Below are 25771 nucleotides of genomic sequence, written 5' to 3'. Positions count from 1 at the left end.
AACATTTAAATGACATTTGGACAGGTACATGGATAGGAAAGGTTTTGAGGGATATGGGCCAAACGCAGGCAAATGGGACTGGGTTAGATGGGGTATGTTGGTCGGCATGGGCAAGATGGGCTGAAGGGCCTGTTTCCGTGCTGCATGACTCTCATGAAGTGCTGCAGATGGGACTATTGTTGCCTGATGTTGTCTCACACTAATACAGATAACAAATCTTGTTAACGTTTGTGAATGAGTCATTTTAGCAAAGGCCTCTTAACCAAATAAACATCGGGCCTCAAAGATAGACACAAAATGCTGGAGTAACTCAACGGGTCAGGCAGCGTCTCTGGAAAAAATGGATTGGTGACGTTTCGGGTTGGGACCCTGCTTTGGACTGATTGTAGGGGAGGGGGTGAATTGGAAGTATTAAGTGACCAGGGCAAATCAGGGCCGACAACAGATGACCTCGGGTAGGGTGGTTCCCTGATAAGCCGATTGTTGGCTCGGGACAGTGTGATCCTGAGAGATACATCATTGCGAACTGTGGAACTGGTTAATGGGCTTATAATAGAGGAAGGGGAGCAAGGAGGGGAGGGGGCAGGGGAGTGTTTGAATGTTCAAAACATCAGGCGTCAAACAGACACCGTTTACACTTTTCATGGTAAATTATTCATAAGTCCTTATCACTGGTAGTACGTCCAGGTTACGTGCCTGACACTTAATGTTAATTGTTTCACAGAAGTCCAAATACCAACAGGCATTTGCTGCCACAGACACATCAAAGGGCAGTCTGTAAACAGAGCAAACATTTTACTGCGTTTTAGTTGTTGAAGCGGTTGTTTCTGCAGCAGGGAAGGTACAACCAGGTCGGTAGGGCGGCACAGTGGCGCAGCGGGTAGAGCTGTTGCCTCACAGCGCCAGAGACCCAGATTCAAACCTGACCTCGGGTGCTGTCGGTGTGAAGTTTGCATGCTCTCCCTGTGACCGCGAGGGTTTGTTTTCTCTGGGTCCTCCTTTTACCTCTCACATCCAAAAGATGCGTGGGTTTATAAGTTCATTGTCCTCTAAATTGCCCCGAGTGTGTTGTAGGGAGTGGATGAGAGTGTGGGATAATATAGACAATAGACAATAGGTGCAGGAGGAGGCCATTCGGCCCTTCGAGCCAGCACCGCCATTCAATGTGATCATGGCTGATCATTCTCAATCAGTACCCCGTTCCTGCCTTCTCCCCATATCCCCTGACTCCGCTATCCTTAAGAGCTCTATCCAGCTCTCTCTTGAATGCATTCAGAGAATTGGCCTCCACTGCCTTCTGAGGCAGAGAATTCCACAGATTCACAACTCTCTGACTGAAAAAGATTTTCCTCGTCTCAGTTCTAAATGGCCTACCCCTTATTCAGAAACATGTTCCCAATGTGGCCCCTTGTTCTGGACTCCCCCAACATTGGGAACATGTTTCCTGCCTAGTGTGAACGGGTGATGGATGGTCGGCATGGACTCAATGGACCGAAGGGCCTGTTTCCATGCAGTATCTCTAAACTAAAAATTATGTGCAAGTAGTTGTTAATGTAATAATCACAAAACATTAAAGAGATTGTTCTTTGGATTAGCAAGTTGTTTGAATTGACTTTAAAAATACTCTATTAATAAGATCGGTACCTACTAATTTTATGGCCTGGATTCATAATAAACCTAAACCTTTACCCAAAACCTTCCCATCACTTCTCGTTTGCAGAGTCCACTGTCCACGCAAAAAAAGGGCACGTTTTTTAAAGGTTAAAGTGCATTCAGAATAAAGGGGTTTCAGTTTAAATAATTGTGCACCCCAATAGTAGTCATTTCCAACCAATAACAAACATTGGTAGCCAGATTTTGCTGACAATTAAATATGTTGAACGATCTCACACAATAACATGCTTCTAGGAATTCAATCCTTCCTGCAATTTGACAGAAGACAGATCCGTAGCATGGAGAATAAATACCTGTGGTGAAGACAGACAAGGCCTGCGGTGGCACAGCGGTAGAGTCGCTGCCTTACAATGTCAGGGACTCGGGTTCGATCCTGTCTACGGGTGCTGTCTGTACGGAGTTTGTACCTTCTCCCTGTGACCGCGTGGTTTTTCTCAGGGTGCTCCAGTTTCCTCCCACACTCCAAAGACGTGCAGGTTTGTAGGTTAATTGGCTTCAATAAGAAACTGTAAATTGTCCCTAGGATGCAGGATGGTGTTAGTGAAGGTGAAGGGGCTGTTTCTGCGCTGTATCTCTAAATTAAACTAAACTATCATTACTGATTCGAATAAACAAATTATTACCTCACTCTCTTACAGTTCTTGTTTAGTTTAGTTTAGTTTTTTAGTTTAGTCTAAAGAGTGGGTGGGTGCCTTACACGCCTTCACCCAGTGGTGGTGGAGACAGCTACGATAATAGCATTTAAGAGGTTCTTAGATAGGCAGAAGATAGGCACAAAATGCTAGAGTAACTCAGCAAGACAGGCAGCATCTTTGGAGAGAAGGAATGGGTGACATTTCAGGTCGAGACCCTTCTTCAGACTGAGAGTCAGGGGAGAGGGAGGCATAGAGATATGGAAGGGTAAGGTGTGAAAACACAGATCAAATGAGGACGATGGTCAAGGAGAATGTGGCTCATTCAGTTCATTGTTAGCTGAGCAAAAGGTGATAACGAGGCATACAATTAGTAAAATTTAATCAGGACAGTGAAACTAGTTGGAGACCTCGGATGTGGGAGGGACGGACAGAGAGGGAAAGCATGGGTTGTTTGATGTTTAATGAATCAATATTCATATTTTAAATAGGCACATAGATATGCAGGGAATGGAGAGATATGGATCACTTGCAGGCAGAGGAGATTAACTTATCTGGACATCACGTTTGGCATAGACATTGTGGACTGAAGGGCCTGGTCCTGTGCTATACCATGGTCTATCTATCTTCTATTTTTACATTCACTTCAAAGGATTGTGATTTCCCTTGTTTGGATGCAAGATGAAAATCCTACAGCACAAATAAGACACTGATTTCTCATATAACATCTGTCTGGTTGTTAGTTTGTAGGGCATTTGTTGTTGAGGTTGGTAATCAGATCGACATGAGGCTGATTAATATGGCGAGAAATAAGAAAAATGGTTATTGAAAGTTGCTTTTTAAAGCTCTATGTTATCCCATTTACACATCCGCTCCCAACACATGAGGGGCAATGTTCAGAGGGCATTCATATGTTTTATACAGAACGTTTGGAACATAAAAGTGTGTTTTCAATTTGGGTATGTCTACAATTGAAACATAATTAAATTGAATTTTTATTAAATTAATCATTGCAGACTAAAGGAAGACCAGGAAATAATCCATTGGAGATGGAGAGCAAAGATGAAATCAGTGATTCTGATAGTGGAGTTATTCTTCAATCAGGTAAACCATTTAGTTTTCCTTTGTAATATTATTTGATCAGAGCAAACCATCCCTTTATTGTTCCTTTATTAACTCTTGTTAGTATTTCCTTGCCATTTAATTCTCTCTTCATGTACGATCGTAGATCAATCAATTAATCAATCAATCTTCCGAATTTAGAAAGATTCAGTTGTTAGTTATTATAAATTTACTACCTTGTATTACTATGGATAGATTAGGATTGTGCAAATAAATGCAGACATCACAAGAGGGATAGATCGGGTAGATGCACAGAGTCTCTTGCCCAGAGTAGGTAAATCGAGGACCAGAGGATTAAGGTGAGGGGGGAAAAGATTTAATAGGAATCTGAGGGGTGACTTTTTCACACAAAGGATGGTGGGTGTATGGAACAAGCTGCCAGAGGAGGTGGTTGAAGCAGGGACTATCCCAACATTTAAGAAACAGTTAGACAGGTACATGGATAGGACAGATTTGGAGGAGTATGGACCAAATGCGGGCAGGTGGGACTAGTGTATCTGGGACATGTTGGCCGATGTGGGCAAGTTGGGCCGAAGGGCCTGTTTCCACGCTGTATCACTCTGTGACTCTATGACTCTGTAAATCAGTAATTATCAGAAATAAAAATCAGAAGTGAGTCTGAAAAACGGTCCCGACCCGAAACGTCATCTCTTCCTTTTCTATAGAGATGCTGCCTGATCCGCTGAGTTACTCCAGCTTTTTGTGTCTATCTTCGGTTTAAACCAGCATCTGCAATTCCTTCCTACACGTAACTATATTAGGAATGGATGCACATGATTAACATTGCATTTACAATGCTAACTATTTGCACGTCAATAACTGTTATCAGTAGCAAATAAGCAGTTTCTATTAAACAACCTTTACCTTCAGTGCAGAGTTCTGGTTAGGTTTCGGTTAGATGTTTTGATATTTCGTCCACAAATATTAAAATGGGGTGGAAATCTGATTATTGGATGCGATGGTCATTTGCAAATGGAAATGCAAAGTCATTCAAAAAAAGGTTGAAAAATCAAAATAAATACAGGTCCACCACTGATTTTCTGCCAACTGGCAGTACGGCACCCCCTTTAATCCGGACAAAATTACGAGAGTGCCCTTGAAATCCCCCCTCGAAGTCCCCCCGAAAATGTGGCGCCTCGCCTAGACCGGGTGAGGCAGCCGATCTTGACCACATCAGGACTTCTGCAGCCCATCAGCGGGTCAAACCTGCCCCCTGCGGCCAGGGCTCTGGAACTCCGGCCAGGCTGGAGCCAGCAGATCCACTCCCATTGTCGACTTGTGCAGGCCGTTGTCTCAGCCCCCCAAGGCCGTGACCTCTGTTGGCCCAGCAAAACGGATAATCCAGTAAAGGCTCTGGAAGCAAAGTGGCCAGAAAATCGGTGGTGGACCTGCACATCAAATTATGACCTCCTGTTCTGCAAAGACAAAATGTGTTATTCACTCTGACAGACTTCTGAAGAATCACTTCTGAAGAAGGGTCTCCACCCGAAACATCACCCATTCCTTCTCTCCAGAGTTGCTGCCTGTCCCGCTGAGTTACTCCAGCATTTTGTGTCTATCTTCGGTTTAAACCAGCATCTGCAGTTCCTTCCTACACATGTTATTCACTCTGTTGATTCTGTTAACCCCTTCTCCACCTAATCTTTGCCTCCCGTATTAATCAAAAAGATTTTTTAGTCTTGGGAGTCTGAATTTTTGGAGCCTGAAGAAGGGTCTCGACCCAAAACATCACCCATTCCTTCTTTCCAGATATGCTGCCTGTCCCGCTGAGTTACTCCAGCATTTTATGTCTATCTTTGGTTTAAACCAGCATCTGTAATTCCTTCCTGCACATGTAATTCACTCTGTGATTAAGGATGTTAACATAATAGAAAGCTTCTCTTGCAACCTGTGCAGAGTCTACAGGACATGGTGTTCATAAGGTCATAAGTGATAGGAGCATATTTAGGCCATCCGGCCCATCAAGTCTATTCCGCCATTCAATCATGGCTGATCTATCTCTCCTGCAAAACCTCATTCTACTGCCTTCTCCCCATAATCCCTGACACCCATGCTAATCAAGAATCTATCTTAAAATATCCTCTGACTTGGCCTGCACTGCCTTCTGTGGCAAAGAATTCCACAGATTCACTACCCTCTGACTAAAGAAATTCCTCATCATCTCCTTCCGAAAGGAACGTCCTTTAATTCTGAGGCTATGAACTCTAGTCCTAGACCACCCCACTAATCGAAACATCCTCTCCACATCAATGTTATTGTATTGCATTAGTACAGAGGGCTTGTTTTCTCTTAATGTAAGGGATATATATATTAGTGCCTACTTAAACTCATTCAGTACATTTTTTTAGCAAGAAGTGTATGAACAATTTTGCCGTTGCATTGTATCCATGATTATTTTCAAAGCTTAGCTTTAAGAAATTGAAATTCCATGTTCTGACAAAGGCTATGATTTCATCAAAAGATACTCCAGGCAAAAGTCTTAACATTCAGATATTAAGAACCCATATTATAATTTTAAAGACTTTATCAATGAGGGGTATATCATTCTAGATGAGGGATGTGTAACAAGCTAGAATAGTTTTTTTCTATAAACTATTTTCATCACAAAAAATGCTTGATATGTGTCCAAGATATTTTTTCTGTAAAAATAAGTTGAAACACGGTATTATTGGGAGTGCCAGGGGAGTGAAGGCTGGTTTATCTCCAGCGGGGGAGTGACAACAACGATTTCATTGTGTCCGCATTGTACTGCATGGTGCCGTGATAAAGGGCAGGCCGCAGAACGGCAGGTACGGTGGCTGCAACCTTTGTGATCAATGGTGCCTGGAACGCGCTGCCGGGGGGAGGGGGGGAGGGGGTTTGTTGGAGGCAGATACCAGAGTGGCGTTTAAGAGACTTTTAGATACGCACATGGATATGCAGGAAATGGAAGGATTATGTGCAGGCAGATAAGAGTTGGTCTTGGCATCATGTTCGGCACAGACATTGTGGGCCATGTTCCTGTGCTGCACTGTTCTAAGTAGAAACAAAGAACTGCAGATGCTGGTTAATACAAAATAGGACACAAAGTGCTGGAGTAACTCGGCAGTACAATGATCTTATGCAAAGTCTTGAGAGGAATAGATCGGGTAAACGCAGAGTCTTTTGCCCAGAGTTGGGGAATCAAGAACTAGAGGACATAGGTTTAAGATGAGGGGGGATATATTTAGGGGTATATATTTAATAGGAACCCGAGGAGTAACTTTTCTACACAAAGGGTGGATGTATGGAACGAGCTGCCGGAGGAGGTATTTGAGGCAGGTAATAATGCAACGTTTAAGAAGCATTTAGATAAGTACATGGATGGGATAAGATTGGGGGAGTATAGGCCAAATGCAGGCAGGTGTGACTGGTGTAGATTGGGCATGTTGGTCAGCGCGGGCAAGTTGGGCCTAAGGGCCTGTTTCCATGCTGTATATCTCTATGACTCTCTGGCTCTGGGTCATGCAGCATCTCTTGAGAACATCGATAGGTGATGTTTAGATGACGCCAGTTTGAAGAAGGGTCTTCCGGAAACATAACCTACCCATGTTTTCCAGATATGCTGCCTGACCCGCTGAGTTACTCCAGCACTTGGTGTCCTTTTCTGTACTGTTAGGCGTTTTATGCTCGATGATCTATCTCACATTAACGACGTTCTGAAAATTGAATCCTGTTGTGTTCATGTTACCTGGCTGCAAAATTAGCATTATGATCAGAGTCAGGAAACAGTGATGGAAATATAAACAACTGAATGGGCCATATTAGTTCCAATGCTCATTTTATGTATGGGGTTGAATAGAGAGGGTAATGTTTTGATTTTGCACATGACATAGAAACCATGATGCATAAAACAGCCGCCTGCATCAGACCTTAGGAGTAGGACACAAAGTGCTTTCATAAGTTCATAAGTCATTAGTGCTAAATTAGGCCATTTGACCCATCAAGTATACTCTGCCATTCAATCCTGGCTGATCTATCCTTTCTTATAAACCCCTTTCTCCACATAATCTTTGCCTCCCGTACTAATCAAGAAGATTTTTTAGTCTTAAGAGTCTGAATTTTTGGAGCCTGTAGAAGGGTCTCGACCCGAAACGTCACCCATTCCTTCTATCCAGATATGCTGCCTGTCCCCATGAGTTACTCCAGCATTTTGTCTCTATCATAGGTTTAAACCAGCTTCTGCAGTTCCATCCCACAAGATGTTTTTAGTAAAGTCAGTGGGTCGGGTAGCATCTCTGGAAAATATGGACACTTTGGGTCGGGACCCTTCATCTGACTGATTGTAGGTGTCCACCCCCCCCCCCTTCCCCTCCCAACCCCACTCCCATGTATCCCATCTGGACTCACTCCTATTTCTCCCCTCCCGCTCTAACCTCACCCACATTCCTTCCTCTAGCTTCACAATTTGCCACTCTTCAATCATGACAGATGTTGTCATGGGTGCCGTTTCGGGTTGGGACCCTTATTCAGACTGAAAGATAGATGTAAGTGGGGGTTGGGGGGATGGAGGACGTGTGAGTGTTTTTCCGACTAACAGCTGAAACATGAAGTCATGTTACTGCTACAGGCAGCCAAGCCCAGGCCACACCTGGAATATTGCATTGTGTAATGACCACCACGCCTTGTTCAACAAGTACATTGGTTTTGGAAGGTGTGCCACGCAGAATCACCACAGTAACAGTCGGTGAAGTCATAAAGAGGGATTTCACAAGACAGAGTTGTACCTCCCAGAGTTTGGAAGATTGAAAACTGATTTACTCAGAATTCTCATTATTCTCAGGGAATACTGATGGGGTTGATGGACGAAAATTATTTTTTGCTAGTTAGAAAATGTTGTTGAAAGATTGTAAGGTACAGCAGGGAAACAAGCCCTTCGGCCCACCGAGTCCATGCCAACCATCGATCACCCTATCACACTAGTCCTATCTGTTCTGTCTGTTCACACTAATTCTATCAGTTCAAAGAATGGTCCCGACCCAAAACCCAAAGAGATGCTACCTGAACCGCTGAGTTACTCCAGACATTTATGTCTATCCTTGGTATAAACCAGCACCAGTAGTTCATTTTTATTACACACAAGTTCCGTGTTATCGCGCTCTCTCATCCACTCCCTACACACTAGGGGCAATTTACAGAGGGCCAATTAACCTACAAACCCCCAAGTCTTTGGGAAGCGGGAGGAAACCGGAGCACCTGGAGTAAACCCACACAGTCACAGGACGAAAGTGCAAACCTCACACACAGGCAGCACCCGAGGCCAGGATCGAACCCGGGTTTCTGGCGCTGTGAGGCAGAGATCCTTATGGGAGCCTGGAACATGGCCTAAAAATACAAGCAAGGAGTGAAATTTGGAAACCAGTCTACACGCAAACCTTGTGAGAAATGTGGATGTGTAGAAAGAAACTGCAGATGCTGGTTTAAACCGTCGACACAAGATGCTGGAGTAATTCAGCGGGTCAGGCAGCATCTCTGGAGAAAAAGGATGGGTGACATTTTGGGTTGGGACCTTTCCTCAGACTGAAAGTAGAGGGGAGGGAACTGGAGGTAAGAAAAGGCCAGAACAAAACAGAGCTGACCACAGATGATCAAAGAACGGTGGAATTTGAAATTCTCTTTTGGAAACGACCATTGACCCTAGGTCAAAAATCAGTTTTAAGCCTTAGATAATTGATTTTTGGTATGGATGAAACACTTTAAAATGGGGAGATAGATCAAAGGAGGATTTGAGACATGATTTCATTGTCTGGTAGACTATATTTGAGGGATTACTTACCACACTCCTTGCTTTCTGCTACAGAGGGACTGAGAATGGCTGGGTGTCCTTTCTTGTTAATTAGCCTGACAACTCCATCTGGTCACAGCTTAAGAAATCTCACTTGTAAGAGCAGATGGAGAGGATGTCTTTGTTTCCTCTGTAAAAAAAACTTGTTCCGCACATCTCCTTTAAACATTGCCCCACTCACCTTAAAGCTATGCCGAGAGTGTTTGATATTTCCATCTTGGGACAAAATGCTCCGACTATCCCCCTATCAATATCTCTCATGTTTATATACTGTAGACTTTACTTTAGAGATACAGTGCGTGAACAGGCCCTTCGGCCCACCGAGTCCGTGCCGACCAGCGATCTCCCCGTACACGAGCACTATCCTACACACTAGGAACAATTTACCATTTTTACTGGAGCCAATTAACTTATGAACCTGTACGTCTTTGCAGTGTGGGAGTAAACTGGAGCACCCGGAGAAAACCCGCGCGGTCACAGGGAGAACGTAAAACTTCCTACAGACAGCACTCATAGTCAGGATCAAACCCGGGTCTTTGGCGCTTTAAGGCAGCAACGCTACCGCTATGCCACTGTGCTGCCCATGTTCTAGCAGATCACTCCTCAACCTTCGGCGTTCCTGAGAAAACAATCCTTTGTCCAACCTCTCCTTAAGCTTGGGTATCACAAAATGCTGGAGTAACTCAGCAGGCCAGGCAGCATCTTAGAGAGACGGAATAGGTGACGTTTCGGGTCGAGACCCTTCTTCAGACTGATGTTGGGGGGGGGGGGGGCGGGACAAATAAAGGATATAGGTGGGAGAATTGGGAAGGGGAGGGGAAGAGAGGGACAGAGGAACTATCTAAAGTTAGAGAAGTCAATGTTCATACCGCTGGGCTGTAAGCTGCCCAAGCGAAATATGAGGTACTGTTCCTCCAATTTCCGGTGGGCCTCACTATGGCACTGGAGGAGGCCCATGACAGAAAGGTCAGACTGGGAGTGGGAGGGGGAGTTGAAGCTGAAGGGGGAGTCTCCTTAAGCTTAATACCCTCTAATAGAGGCAGCACCCTGTTAAACCAATTCTGCACCTTCTCCAAAGCCACATCCTCCCTGTATTGGGGTGACCAGAAATGCACGCAATACTCCAAATGTGGCTGAACCAAAGCTCTATAAAGCTGCAAAATGACCTCTTGGCTGTTATAGTCAGTGTCCCTACTGATGAAGGCAAGCGTACCATATGCCTTCTTTACCACTCTATCTACTTGTGTTGCCGCTTTCAGTGAGCTGTGGACTAGGACCCCAAGATCCCTCTGCACATCAATCAGATAAAAGAAAGGAAGCAGATGGAGATGGGTGAGGGGATGGCAGTTTATTGAAGATGTAAAATAATAAGCAGGAACACAAAGGCTGCCAATGCTGGACTCTGACAAGTAATGACGGTGATAATAGGAACCATTATGGGGGGTGTAGCAGATGGGCGAGGAGTGGGGGAAGCCAGTGATTGAGATGAGTGGAACCCAGGAGATATAGCTTGGAAACAGGCCCTTCGGCCCACCAAGTCCACGCTGACCATCAATCACATTATGGTCAGTCACACTAGTTCTATGTTATCCACTTTCTCATCCACTCCCTACACATTAGGGGCAATTTTACAGAGGCCAGTTAACCAAAAAACCCGCACGTCTTTGGGATGTGGGATGAAACCAGAGCACCTGGAGGAAACCCACGTGGTTACAGGGAGAAGGTGCAAACTCCACCATGGATGATGCACTGTGTTGGGCGTGCAAAATTGGGTTCGTAATTAAGTGATAATTACCATGCCTTAATCAATCCCCAATTTTTCATTAACTATGCAATTCGTTAATTCATTTCACAACTGAGAATCTTCTGATCACCTTAACATATTTGCAATACATACAAGTTAGAGCACGTCCTTGTTTTTACAATCATATGTAATATGAAAGACAGTTTGATCTGTCAACAGATTAGCCAGTAGAGTCCTGTTTGTTTCAGTTCTGTGTTCTAACCTGCAAGCCAACCACAAATATGTTAGAATTGGCATGTTCTGGATTTCTGACTGCACAAGAATTAAATTAAATGGGGAGCACAGTGACGCAGCGGTAGAGTTGCTGCCTCGCAACGCCAGAGACCCATGTTTGATCCTGACTCTGGGTGCTGTTTGTACGGAGTTTGTACGATTTCCCTGCGACCGCGTGCACTTTCTCTGGGTGCTCCATTTCCTCCCACACTTCAAAGGCATGCAGGCTTGAAGGCCAATTGACATCGGTGAAAAAAAATTGTCTCCAGCATGTGTAGGATAGAACTAGTGTACGGGTGATTGCTGATCGGCGTAGACTTGGTGGGCTGAAGGGCCTGTTTCCATGCTGCATCTCTAAACTAAACTAAGAAACTAATCTAAATTCCTGTCATCAGCTAAATGTTGATCCTGAAATTACAATGTGAACTTAACTTGTTCTAATTTAACAGAGGCAAATATTAGCAGAAGAATATGAAATGTCTGCTGTTTTAAGAGATTTTTATCCGATTACAACTACTGTTGGTTGCTAAATTGGGGCAAAATGATTTTCATGAATGCAGTGATTATTTGTGAATGAATTCATCGTCGTCTGCAATCACTCGAGGTTGAGTATAATTGTCCATCCTCAATTCAATGATTCAATGATACTTCATTGTAACATGTACCTACAGTAGGTACAGCAGAAACCTTTGTTTTGCATACAACCCAGAAAATCATGTAGCAGACCTCACCTGGGCAGTGCACAGGTGTCACCACGTTTTGCCACTGACAGTTACGAAAGTTCACCGAACAGTTCTATCCAATGGCCGCCGCCGCCACGTGCCTTCATTAGTCCCCCAAAGTTCTCGGCAGCACCCTGCCAGGTCCCCTCTTTGTTCACGGCGGCCCTCCCCCCGCCGCGGCTCCTCCTCATACAAGCCAGCCCTCTTCGCTCTCCAACGGCCCTCCACGCCCTCCGACGGGTGTGTCCCTTGTGTGTTATCTCCCTCCAGATGGACGCCTATGTGTGACATCTTCTAACGTGGGGAAACTGGCACACAGGTAGCCACCACACAGTCCTTGACAGAGACAGGCCCAGGTCCAAAGGCATGGACTCCACCATGGTTTGGAGTCTCTCCTTGCTGTAGACTTCTTCCCACCTTCTCAACCATTGTGTCGTGTTCCATCCTCCGCCTGTTCCACCATCGAGACCTCCTTCATGGGCCGCTCTTGGTCAAGAACCATCCCTTCAACCTACCTGCCATGGGACAACATATGAGGAGTGTCTGAAGGCTCTGGGCCTGTACTTACTGGACGGATGAGTTATTGAAACTCACTGAAAACGTATTGGAAAGAAAAGGAGTCAAGGATATGAAAGGGTGTTGATTAGGAGGGAAGAGGAGTGAAGTGAAGCCTAAGGAGGAATATATCTGGAAGGGGGTGGGGAGGGGGGAAGCGCCAGGTAGTGGTGCTTGTGATATAAAAAGCTGAAGTTTTCTGACTGAGTTCCTACTGGCCGATGACTCTGAGCAGAGCTGCCATTGTCTCTGAGTGAACAGAAGCGAATTGCCAGAGAAACGGCCGAGGAAAGAAACCCAGAAGATGTCTGACGCTCCGTGCACGTGTAACCAGGGCGGCTCATGTTCCTGCGGAGACAGCTGTAAATGCAAAGACTGCAAATGCACATCGTGTAAGAAGAGCTGCTGCTCCTGTTGCCCCGCGGGTTGCAGCAAATGCGCCCAAGGCTGCGTCTGCAAAGGAGCCGGCGACAAGTGCAGCTGCTGCCACTGAAGGTGGCGTCGCCCACCTTGGACCAGCTCAACCCGGGACCAACCCGCACCGTCTGCTCCCCGATGCGGGGTCTTTACTGGGGCCCTCTTGTGCCAGGGCTCCTCTCGGGGACCATTATTGTCATTAATGTTATAGTATTTTTTTGTTTTACTATGGATATATTGATTTGTACCGGATTAAAATAGTACGTTTGACCATTTAAAAAAAAAAAAAAAAAAAAAATTGTCTTGCTCAGACATGACAACATCCAGAAATGTTCAGACAACAGGGCAGGGCATGAAGACAATGAGTCATTTCAGAACACATTACATTCTCACCGGAATGCATTGTAAATGCTGCCTTTGTCAGTCACCTTGCTGAACATTGTTTTCAAGTTCCTAATTTGCCATTGCCTTCTCCCCTCCTCACCTGGAGGCAGCGGTGAAACGTGTAGCACTGAAGCTTAGCACGCACGCAGTTGCTGCGGCAGTAACATTTATACAGCAACTCGAACGTGAGGTAGTCGTTCACTTAGCTGCAACTGGGGGCTGCCCAGGAAGGCATGATGAAGGATTTAGAGTTCAAAGCCACTTCTGGAGCTCAGAGACGTGTAGCTAGCCGGAATGTGTTAAGGTTACAAAGTGCAAGTAAGTTGTGGCTACAAGGGGAGATAATGGGAAGGGCAGTGGGAACATGCTGTGACTTGTACTCAAGATTGTGTAGAGCATGGAGTTTGGAATGGCAGGGAGTGGAGGACGATTCTGCAATAATAATATATTCCTTTATTCGTCCCACACCGGGGAAATTTACAGTGTTACAGCAGCAAACTGGATAGCAAGAGAGCAAGAGATCATTCATTATAAATAAAAGATACATAAATTGTCATCAGTTTTCTGTGTGTTCTTAGCTGTTATTGTTGACTCGTCTGCTGGGAGCAGTGCTGGTTGTGCAATCAGAATAGTAGTGAACTAGAATGTCTTTATTCACAAAATGCTGGAGTAACTCAGCAGGTCAGGCAGCATCTCAGGAGAGAAGGAATGGGTGACGTTTCGGGTCGAGACCCTTCTTCAGACTGAATGTCAGTAAGTGACAGCACAGGAGCAGAACTCGAGGCGGCAGCAGGTGGACCTGCAGTCTCACAGCGCCACAGACCGCGGGTTCGATCCTGACCGCGGGTGCTGTCTGTGTGTGGAGTTTGCACGTTCTCTCCGTGACCGCGTGGGTTTCCTCCAGGTGCTCCAATTTCAATATCAATGGGCAGAGGAAATTAGTTTAACCTGGCATCATGTTCGGCACAGGCATTATAGGCTGAAGGGCCTGTCCCGTGCTGTACTGTTCTAAGTCCTTAGGTTTTCAATAAAGTTCAATATCTTGTGGGTTAATTGGCCTCTGTAAATTGCCCCTGGTGTGTGAGAATGGATGAGAAAGTGGGATAAATAGAACTAGTGTAAATGGATGAACGTGTGAAGAAGGGCCTTGACCCGAAACGTCACACATTTCTTTTCTCCAGAGATGCTGCCTGACCCGCTGAGTTACTCCAGCATTTTGTGTCTATTTTCGGTGAACGGATGATCGATGATCAACATGGACTCAGTGGGCCGAAGGGCCTGTTTCCATGCAGTATCTCTAAACTAAATCTAAACTAAAACTTAGGTCAAGAAGGTCAAGTAATTGCAGAGTTGCAATTGCTGTCGATGAAACTTCATAAAGCAATAAATGTCAGAAGATTATTCAATTTTCGAGAGATAAAGGCAACATTTGTATTCATTCAATATCTAGTTATTAAATTAATATTAACTGCTAATTCGCCACCTGCACCAAGCCATACTATTTTGGCTGCCATTATTAAATTGATTGAGTTCAATTAACGTAATATGGATTACATTTTTTATTGTGAGATACAGCATGAAAACATGCCCTTTGGCCCACTGAGTCCATGCCGGCCATCTAGCACCCTCGGGGGGATACTGAACTTATTTCAAGATGGTTGCAAGTTCAGAGTTGCAATTGCTGTTGATGAGACTTCATAGAGTAATAACAGAAGAATATTCCATTTTTTGAGACCGAGTCAAGCCAACATTTGTCCACTTTCAATGCCTTGTTTTTAAATTAATATTAGCTAATGATTAACAGCTTGTGCCTAGCCAAATTATTTTGGAATGGGTGATCAACCAACCAATCAATCAATCAATCAATCGATCGATCAATCAATCAATTAATCATCCGATCGATCAATCGGTCGATCAAGCTAGCTATCTATCTAGCTGTCTATCAACCTATCTGTCTAGCTATCTGTCTAGCTATCTGTCTAGCTATTTATCTAGCTATCTATCTAGCTATCTAGCTAACTTGTATTTGTTTCTGTAGTATAATCATCATTCATATTGGATTCTTTAGGTTGAAATGATGTAGTGTATTAATTTAGCTCATCACTTTGCTTTACATTGTATTTACAGGGTCAGACAGTCCACAATCCATGATGAAAGATCGCTATTCTTCATTCATTTTACGTAAACAAGTGCTGGAGGAAACGCTTGAGGCTTGTTTGACTGAACTGAAAAAACTGTGTTTACGCGAATCAGTGAGTATTGGTATTGCAGTGGTTTTAATTTCTAGATTTAGCAATGATATCAGTATCTAACTGACATTAATGAATTATTCTGTTCAACCTGTATTATAAAAATAACCGGCACAGCATATTATTTGACAAACTTTCATCTTGCTTATGTTATTGTTCAAAGACAAATTATGCATTTGAGAACTTTATATATATATATATAATTATATTTGATTTCTAGATTATATTTAATTTCTAGATTGAACAATGATAAGTGTTCAAATCACGTTAATAAATTATGCTGTGTTTAAAAATTATGTAAATAATTATTATATTATTATAAATATTTTAAAAGTTTTTCACTGTACCTTGGTACATGTGACAATAAACTAAACTAAACTAAGTAACCTTTAGGGCATATCACTCAGCAAAAATTCATCTTGCTTACGATATTATTTAAAGACAAGAATGCATTTAAAGACAAGAATGGGGAGTTAGTGGCCTCCAGCTGGGATCGACCTTGAAGGCTCCGGTCGTGGGGCCTGGACTTACCATCTCGGAGGCTTCAGCCACGGGCCCAACATCGGGAGCTCGCAGGTCCCTGGCTGGCGACCGGCTTTCGGGAGCTCCAGCCCTAGCAGCTTTGACTGCCCTGAACCGCGAGGCTCGATCGACCCGTTCGCAGGACCTTCATCAGGCGTGGCTCGGCCGCGGCACTTTTCATCGCCCGGCGGGGGCTCAGGACCATCGGCCCGCTCGGCTCGGCCCTGGGACCTTCCATCGCCCGGTGGGGGCTCAGGACCATCGGCCTGCTGGGCTCGGCCTGGGACCTTCCATCGCCCGGCGGGGGCTCAGGACCTTCATCGGCCTGCTCGGCTCGGCCTGGGACCTTCCATCGCCCGGCGGGGGCTTCGGGAGTCGGGAGCCTCGATCACCTTGAGGCGGCAGTCTGACTCCTGACCGCGGGAGAGGAATGGGGGAGGAGATAAGACTTTTCTTGCCTTCCATCACAGTGAGGGTGTGCCTGGAGGAATCACTGTGATGGTTGTCTGTGTTAAACTTGTGTGGTTGTGTGTCTTGTGCTCTTTATTGTTTGTGACTGCATGGTAATGACAATTTCGTTCAAATTTATTTTTGAATGACAATAAAAGCAATTTGATTTGATTTGATTTGATTTTGTTGAGGCCATTATATTTCCTTGCTTTATGAATGGTATTAATACCTGCAGTCATTATTGGCATGGATTACTCTGTTTATGTTTCACTGTGTTCAATCTTCAGGAGTTGACCGGGTATTTGCCGAAGGAGTATCCGTTAGCTGAGGATGAGGAGCCGCCCAGCGTTCGCCGCCGTGTGGGGACAACCTTCCAGCTGGACGAGCTGGCAATCACTCCCACAGGAGAGGTAGTCAAGGGTTTTACTATCATATGTCTTGAAACAGAACAATGAAATTCTTACTTGCAGCAGCACAACAGATATGTAAACATAGCGGGTGGCGCAGCGCTGGAGTTGCTGCCTCACAGCGAATACAGCGCCGGAGACTCAGGTTCGATCCTGACTACGGGCGCCGTCTGTACGGAGTTTGTACGTTCTCCCCGTGACCTGCGTGGGTTTTCTCCGAGATCCTCGGTTTCCTCCCACACTCCAAAGACGTACAGGTATGTAGGTTAATTGGCTGGGCAAATGTAAAAATTGTCCCTAGTGGGTGTAGGATAGTGTTAGTGTGCAAGGATCGCTGCGCGGCGCGGACCCGGTGGGCCGAAGGGCCTGTTTCTGCGCTGTATCTCTAAATCTAAAAAATCTAAAAAACAAAAATCTAAATCTACTCTGTAAATCCCATAATAACCAACAAAGTCCAATATATATATAATGAACTTTGTTGGTAATTATGGTATTTACAGAGTATATATAGTGGTAGAGTTGCTGCCTCATTGCGCCAGTGACCCAGATTCCATCCATATTACGGATGCTGTCTGTATGGAGTTTGTTATTCTCCCTGTTATCACGTGGGTTTGTTCCGGTTTCCTCCCTCACTCCAAAGACGTATAGGTTGTACGTTAATTGGCTTTTGTAAAATTGTACATTGTTCCAATGTTCCTAGTATATAGGATAGTGCTAGTGTATGGGGATCGCTGGTCAGTGCGGACTCGATGGGCCGAAGGACCTGTTTCCATGCTTTATCTCTAAAGTCTAAGGTGTATAATAAAGTCTAAAGTCTCTGGGATTCTAGTTCTTATAACCCAATGGACAGTTTGTTATATTAAAAAAAGAGTAGAATATAATCACAAAGTATGTAGGTTAATTGGCTGGGTAAATGTAAAAATTGTCCCTAGTGGGTGTAGGATAGTGTTAATGTATGGGGATCGCTGGGCGGCACGGACTTGGTGGGCCGAAAAGGCCTGTTTCCGGCTGTATATATATGATATGATATGATATTGTTCACCTACAAGGAGGGTTTGTGGACACCTGATGGAGCAAGTTGGATTTTCATGTGCAAATATTGGTCAGGTTGAAACTTGTTTTAATTCTACTACTTGATAGGACACTGAACTGGACTATCTGGAACGAGACTTTACTTTACAGCTACAGTTTGTGGAGGCAGCCAAACGCCTTTCTCAAGAACGAAATCTGAACAGGCACATCAGAAATCACAGAAAACACGAGTATAAAAAAGAACAAAAGAAACTAAATGAAATCAAAAAAGCATTAAATGAACTTAAAGTTATACCTGATGAAAGAGCAGCACAGACAAGTAATGTGGCTGAAGGTAAGTTACGACTTTGACTCTTAATATAAATGTGGAATATGTTACTTGTCACGGCAAACATCATTAAGTGCTTTCTGTCATACTGGTGGAACAGTTTTACCTCAGGTATTGCTAATAGGGGCAGGTTTGTGATAACAGACAGTGGATGTCCGAATCTTTCTTTGGATAGATTTTCTGCAGGAAACATTAAATCAGCTCATATTTGAAAACATCAGTGTTCATACACATTATATGATCCATCTGACAGTGTGGATTCAAGAGCCAAGGACGAGAATCCATAGAGTCATAGGACATAGAACTTTGAACAGTAAAGCTCAGGAATAGGCCCTTCGACCCACAATGTCTATGCCAAACATAATGCCAAGACCATCTCTTATCTGCCTGCACATGATCCATATCCCCCCATTCCCTGCACATCCATGTGCCTGTCCCAAAGTCTCTTAAATGCCACTATGTTATTTGCCTCCACCACCACCCCTGACAGCACATTCCAGGAACTCACCCCCCCCCCCCCCCCCCATGTAATAAAACTTGCTCAGCACATCTCATTTAAGCATTACCCTTTTAGGAGGGGCAGGGTGGTGCAGGAGTAAAACCGCTGCCTTACACCTGAGTTCGATCCTGACTACGGGTGCTGTCTGTACGGGGAGTTTGTACGTTCTCCCTGTGATCGCGTGGATTTTCTCTTGAGTGCTCAGGTTTCCTCCCACATTCTAAAGATGTGCAGGTTTGTAGGTTAATTGGCTTCTGTAAATGACCTCTCGTGTGTAGGTGCGGACTCGATGGGCCAAAGGCCCTGCTTTCCACACATTATCTTTATACTAAACTAAACTCAATCGTACCATAATTGTGTACCAACAGGAATAAACATATCAGTGTTGATGTGATGATTAATGTAGCAACCAACTAATTAGTCCAATTTGTGCCGTTTATTATTCTTGGTGGTAGAACTTTCTTGAATCATGTTGCAAGATATTTATTAACACTTTAGTTTCCAACAGACGTGTAGAGTCACAGAATCTTACAACGTAGAAACAGGGCCCAAATAGTCCACACCGGTCAACATGTCCCATCTACAGAAGTCCCACCGGCCTGCGTTTGGCCCATATCCCCCTAAACCTGCCCTATCCATGTACCTTTCTGAATGTTTATTAAACGTTGATATAGTCCCTGCCTCAACTACCTCCTCTGGCAGCTCGTTCCATACACCTATCACCCTTTGTGTGAAAAAGTTACTCCTCAGGTTCCTATTAAATCTTTCCTCACTCACTTTAAACATATGTCCTTTGGTTCTCGATTCCCCTACTCTGGGCAAGAGACTCTGCGTTTACCCAAATTATTGCTGTCAAGATTTTGTATGCTTGTAAAGGAAAACCATCTGAACAGAGATGGCAGAATCTATGAACACTATAAATCAGATGTGCAACAAATTGGGAGCTAATGTTTCAGCTGAAGGTTTGGGTTTAGGTTTATTATTCGAGGTACAGTGAAAAACTTGTTTTGCATGCTATCCGATCAGATCAGATAATATTATATATAAATACAATCAAGTCAAACTCGTGCAATAGATAGAGCAGAGTGGAAGATATAGAGTGCAGGATATATAGTTCTCAGCATTGTAACAAATCAGTTCTATAGACAGTTCCAGACAGGAGCAGGGTGAAGATGGACTGTGTAGGAAAGAACTGCAGATGCTGGTTTAAATCGAAGATAGACACAAAATGCTGGAGTAACTCAGTCTGAAGAAGGGTCTCGACCCAAAAGGTCACCCATTCCTTCTCTCTAGAGATGCTGCCCGTCCCGCTGAGTTACTCGAGCATTTTGTGTCTATCTTCGATCAGTCTGAAGGGTCTCAATCTGAAAGGTCACCCATTCCTTCTCTCCAGCGTGCTGCCCGTTTTGAAAAATTGTCACATTACAAACTTTATTACATGCTTAACTAATATTCTTTATACTGTTCAGTATGACTACTTTACAAATGAAGAGATTTAACTTTTCTGTAAACATATTCTACAAGACATTAAAGAGTTCGTACTTGGAGTGTTGCCTTCAGTTTAGGTCAGCCTGCTTTAGGAAGGATGTCATTAAGCTGGAAAGAGTGCAGAGAAGATTTATGAGGATGTTGGACAGGCTACGATTTTATTCCTTGGAGCACAGGCGGATCAGGGGCGATCTTATTGAGGTGTATACGACCATGAGGGGAATAGATAGGGTGAATGCACATTCTTTTACGCAGAGTAGGGGAATCCTTGAATATAGGTTTAAGGTGGGAGGAGAATGATTTAATAGGAAGCTGAGGGGCAACTTTTTCACAGAGGGCATTGGGTATATGGAAAGAGTTACCAGATGAAGTAGTTGAAGCAGGTACAATAACAGCATTTAAAACAGGCACATGGATAGGAAAGATTGAGAGGGATATGGACCAAACGTGGGGAAGTGGGATGAGCTTGGATGGGGCATTTTGGTCGCCATGGACAAATTGGGGTGAAGGGCCTTTTTCCATGCTGTGTAGTTTCATGACTCTATGAGATATGTGAACAGTCAGTTCATAACTGTTTCATTTTGTAATGTTAGGCATCCTGGATTTAAATGTAGGACTGCTTTTGTAGACAGAGAGGTAATAGTAAGACAACTGACCAATGTAACCATACTCAGGGCTTTCTATAATGGACGTGGCTGACAATAATTATAAGTATTTCTTTAGGGATGGATATAGTGATTCAAGACTCTCAGAGTCTGACCTTGTACCGTAATGCTGGGGTGTTCCCGGTTAATGGGAAGTTCACACGTATACGGGGAATTGTTGGGTGTAGTTGAGTTTTGAGAAGTCATTCCTGGAATTTGGAAGATGGCCAAAGGAACTCTTGGTTCCAACAACCCAAGTTCCTTCTGTGGGCCCAAGAAACATTACTGACTCTTCTCATGGGTGAAGAGTCTACAGTGTTTTATTGTCATATGTCCAGAAACGGAACAACTAAATTCTTACTTGCAGCACAACAGATATGTAAATATAATACACAGTAAACAATTCTGGTCCAATCCTTACTAGAGTTGGTCTTTGATAGAAGAGATGTTATTTTCTTTGGGCTGCAATGAATTGACTTTTTTACACTTTCCTAATCTTAGAACCATAGAGTTATACAGCACAGAAACAGCCCCTTCAACCCACCAAGTCCACACTGACCATCAAGTAATCAGCACTCATTTACACTAATCATTGAATCCAATGATTAGTGTCTCCAATGAATGCCCTCAACACCCTGACGTCTAACACTCACTTACATACCACACACCATTTACAGCAGCCAATTAACATACTAATCATCCATGAGATGTGGGAGGATGTCAAAACACCCAGGTGCCATCTGTGTGGGGTTTACGCGTTCTCCCTTAGATTTCCTCTGGGTGCTCCGGTTTCTTCCCACATCCCAAGACCTGTGGGTTTGGGGGTTAATTGGCCTCTGTAAATTGCCCTGCAACATATCGGGAGTGCGTGAAAAGTAGGATAATATAGAACTAGTGTGAATGGGTTTTTGATGGTCAGCATGGACTCAGTGGACTGAAGGGCCTGTTTCAGTTTGTGGAAGGAGAAATAATTAATATTTTAGGCCTGGGATCCATATCAAAAATATTAGCTGGTTCTCCTTTCACAAGTAGTGACAAATATCACAGTTTATTGGGTAGCTGTGTTCTCTGATACTCTGTAGGTTTTTGGGACTTGGGCTAGCGGGTCAGCATGGACTTGATGGGCCGAAGGGCCCTTTTCCTGCTGTACTGCCATTACTCTATATAACTATGTAAACGTGAAGTGAAGAGGAACTGTTTCACAAAATTACAATCGGATTACTTAGTTTGTGTAAGAGGAAATTGCAGATGCTGGTTTAAATCGAAGATAGACACAAAAAGCTGGAGTCACAGCGGGACAGGCAGCATCTCTGGAGAAAAGGAATGGGTGATGTTTCAAGTCGAGACCTTCTATCTTCGGATTACTTAGTTTGTTTCATTAAGTTATAATTGCAAACATTAGATTTTATTTGTTTGCAAAAAGGTTTCGTTTCTTATGTTTTATTTTTAGAACCGAGTGCTTCTGATGACAGTTCTCTGGAAGATGGTAAGTTCTCAACATAAAGGGGGTAACATTGGTCCTGCTTGGTGGAATAAAACAGGGAAATCGAACAAGATGTACAGGGCCCTAGTGAGACCGCACCTGGAGTACTGTGTGCAGTTTTGGTCTCCAAATTTGAGGAAGGATATTCTTGCTATTGAGGGCGTGCAGCGTAGGTTTACTAGGTTAATTCCCGGAATGGCGGGACTTTCATATGTTGAAAGACTGGAGCGACTAGGCTTGTATACACTGGAATTTAGAAGGATGAGAGGAGATCTTATCGAAACGTATAAGATTATTAAGGGGTTGGACACGTTAGAGGCAGGAAACATGTTCCAAATGTTGGGGGAGTCCAGAACAAGGGGCCACAGTTTAAGAATAAGGGGTAGGCCATTTAGAACTGAGATGAGGAAAAACTTTTTCAGTCAGAGAGTTGTGAATCTGTGGAATTCTCTGCCTCGGAAGGCAGTGGAGGCCAATTCTCTGAATGCATTCAAGAGAGAGCTGGATAGAGCTCTTAAGGATAGCGGAGTCAGGGGGTATGGGGAGAAGGCAGGAACGGGGCACTGATTGAGAATGATCAGCCATGATCACATTGAATGGCGGTGCTGGCTCAAAGGGCTGAATGGCCTCCTCCTGCACCTATTGTCTATTGTCTATTGTCTATTGATGTACTCAACTCCCATCCCGAGTCCCTCATTTACCTATTATCCCCCCCTTTCCCATCCTTTCTGTCCACTTGCGCCCAAATCCCTCCCTCCAGCTTTACATTTCACACCTTCGCTTCCCTCTTGTATGAAAAGAATTTCACTGTGCGTTTGCACATTTAAGAATAAAGGCACCATGACACCATTATCTGACACCCTTTCCCCTGTATTTACAATAAAATGTACAATTTTACCAAAGCCAATTAACCTACAAATCTATACGTCTTTGGAGTGTGGGAGGAAACCCACGTGGTCACAGGGAGAACGTACAAACTCCGTAAAGACTGCATCTATTATCAAGATCAAACCTTGGTCTCTTGCACTGCAAGGCAGCAACTCTACTGCTGCGCCACTGTGCCGCCCAGTTTTGTGTTTTGCTTTTGTAAGCAGCACAAGCCTGGAATATTGAGTTGGACAGATAAGTTTGAATTCAGGTGCAACCAAGGAGTTTGAGAGGCAAGAGTCAAGAGTATTTTATTATCATATGTCCCGAAATGGGACAATGAAATTCTTACTTGCAGCAGCAAGTAATTTAAGTAATTAAATAACTTTGGAATAAATAGGCAGTATCGGTAATGAAAACCTATTGTAATTATTGTAAGATCTGCCTGGTCCAACCCATACCTCTCTTGCCCCATCGTTGAAGTTGTCTCTTAACTGCCCTCTGCAATAGCTATTCAGCTCAGGAGAAATTAGGGATGGACACTGAATGCTGGGCCCACTGTTAATGTTGATATCTCATGAACAAATAAAGAAGTCATTGTTTATTGCCATAGAGGGAGTACAGAGAAGGTTCACCAGATTGATTCCTGGGATGGCAGGACTTTCATATGAAGAAAGACTGGATAGACTCGGCTTGTACTCGCTGGAATTTAGAAGATTGAGGGGGGATCTTATAGAAACTTACAAAATTCTTAAGGGGTTGGACAGGCTAGATGCAGGAAGATTGTTCCCGATGTTGGGGAAGTCCAGAACAAGGGGTCACAGTTTAAGGATAAGGGGGAAGTCTTTTAGGACCGAGATGAGAAAGTTTTTTTTCACACAGAGTGGTGAATCTGTGGAATTCTCTGTCACAGAAGGTAGTTGAGGCCAGTTCATTGGCTATATTTAAGAGGGAGTTAGATGTGGCCCTTGTGGCTAAAGGGATCAGGGGGTATGGAGAGAAGGCAGGTACGATGATCAGCCATGATCATATTGAATGGCGGTGCAGGCTCGAAGGGCCGAATGGCCTACTCGTGCACCTATTTTCTATGTTTCTATGTTTATCGAATTCTTTGAAATATCGGGCGGCTCGATGGCGCAGTAGTAGAATTGCTGCCTTTCAGCGCTTGACAGTGCCAGAAACCCGGATTCGATCCTGACTACGGGTGCTGTCTGTCCAGAGTTTGTAAGAACGCACAAACTCGAGTGGGATTTCTCCGAGATCTTCGGTTTCCTCCCACACTCCAAAGCCGTACGGGTTTGTAGGCTAATTTTGGCATGGTATAAATGTAAATTGTTCCAAATGTAGTGTTAATGTGCGGGGATCGCTGGTTGGCAGGGACTCAGTGGGCCGAAGGGCCTGTTTACGCGCTGTATCTCTCAACTAAACTAAGCTAAATCTATTTTTTTTTCCTCTTTCATTGACCCATGCTATTGTTTGATTTCCACAGGCACAAAACAGCATCACAGTCAATGTTCGTCCACAGAATTCTTGGCTGCGACCCATCCGTTACAGAGAAGTAACTCACCGCTGCTTCTTCTGCAGTCCCGTAGACCCACCCCACCCCAAACTCTGGAAGGACTTGACCTGGGCCGTTATCAGTGCAGTGACTATGACAAATCACCCATTACGGACACTGCATGGATGGAATCTAATCTGGACAAACCCTACGAGAGAGTGAAAAGACGCTCTTTAAATAGCAAGTCAAGGTACAGCTTGCGTTTATTATCTCACGAGGATCGGTGCTCAATTGGAGAGTTGCTAAAATCATTGGCAGGGTTCCCTCAACCTAACAAAGTGCATTTGATACTCCCATTTTGCAAAGTTAGAACATAGATCAAAAATATATTGATTGATTGAAAAACGCAGCATGGAAACAGGCTTATCGGCCTATCGAGTCCACGGCAACCATCGATCACCCATTCACACTAGTTCTATGTGTTATCCCACGTTCTCATCCACTCCCTACACACCATGGCCAATTTTACAGAGGCCAATTAAACTACAAACCCGCACGTTTCACACAAACCACCATTCCTTCCATTGACTCTATTTACACCTCATGCTGCCTTGGCAAGGCTACCAGCATAAACAAGGATGAGTCACACCCTGGCCACTCCCTCTTCTCCCCTCTCCCATCAAGCAAAAGGTATAGAAGTGTGAAAACACACACCTCCAGATTCAGGGACAGTTTCTTCCCAGCTGTTATCAGGCAACTGAACCATCTTATCACCAACTAGAGAGCAGTCCTGAGCTACTATGTACCTCATTGGAGACCCACAGACTATCTTTGATTGGACTTTACTAGACTTTATCTTGCACTAAAAGTTTGTGAATCTGTACACTGTGGACGGCTCTATTGTAATCATGTATTGTCCTTTGCTGTCTGGTTAGCAGGCAACTAAAGCTTTTCACTGTACCTCGGTACATGTGACAA

The 25771-nt window shown here is 44.1% G+C and overlaps 2 protein-coding genes across 2 annotated transcripts in view; both read left to right on the top strand.

Annotated features, from left to right (window-relative positions):
- The window catches only part of LOC144605290 (innate immunity activator protein-like), a 48848-nt gene that overhangs the window by 10786 nt on the left and 12291 nt on the right, over window positions 1–25771 (top strand). The window contains 6 exon segments of the mRNA XM_078420396.1: window positions 3323–3410; window positions 15454–15578; window positions 16835–16957; window positions 18095–18320; window positions 22396–22431; window positions 24785–25043. Coding sequence (XP_078276522.1) covers window positions 3323–3410; window positions 15454–15578; window positions 16835–16957; window positions 18095–18320; window positions 22396–22431; window positions 24785–25043 — 857 coding nt within the window.
- LOC144605279 (metallothionein-1-like) lies at window positions 12776–13209 on the top strand. The gene has a single exon (XM_078420379.1). It carries the CDS (start codon window positions 12830–12832, stop codon window positions 13016–13018), a length of 189 nt encoding a protein of 62 aa, XP_078276505.1. The 5' UTR covers window positions 12776–12829; the 3' UTR covers window positions 13019–13209.

Source organism: Rhinoraja longicauda, chromosome 24 (assembly GCF_053455715.1).
Source record: "Rhinoraja longicauda isolate Sanriku21f chromosome 24, sRhiLon1.1, whole genome shotgun sequence".
In the NCBI taxonomy this organism is placed as follows: Eukaryota; Metazoa; Chordata; class Chondrichthyes; order Rajiformes; family Arhynchobatidae; genus Rhinoraja; species Rhinoraja longicauda.
The sequence above is the reverse complement of the archived record's forward strand: the minus strand, read 5'-3'. Positions and strand labels throughout refer to the sequence as shown.

Excerpts from the sequence above, each read along its gene's own strand:
- LOC144605279 (XM_078420379.1), top strand. The coding sequence starts at position 12,830 with ATGTCTGACGCTCCGTGCACGTGTAACCAGGGCGGCTCATGTTCCTGC.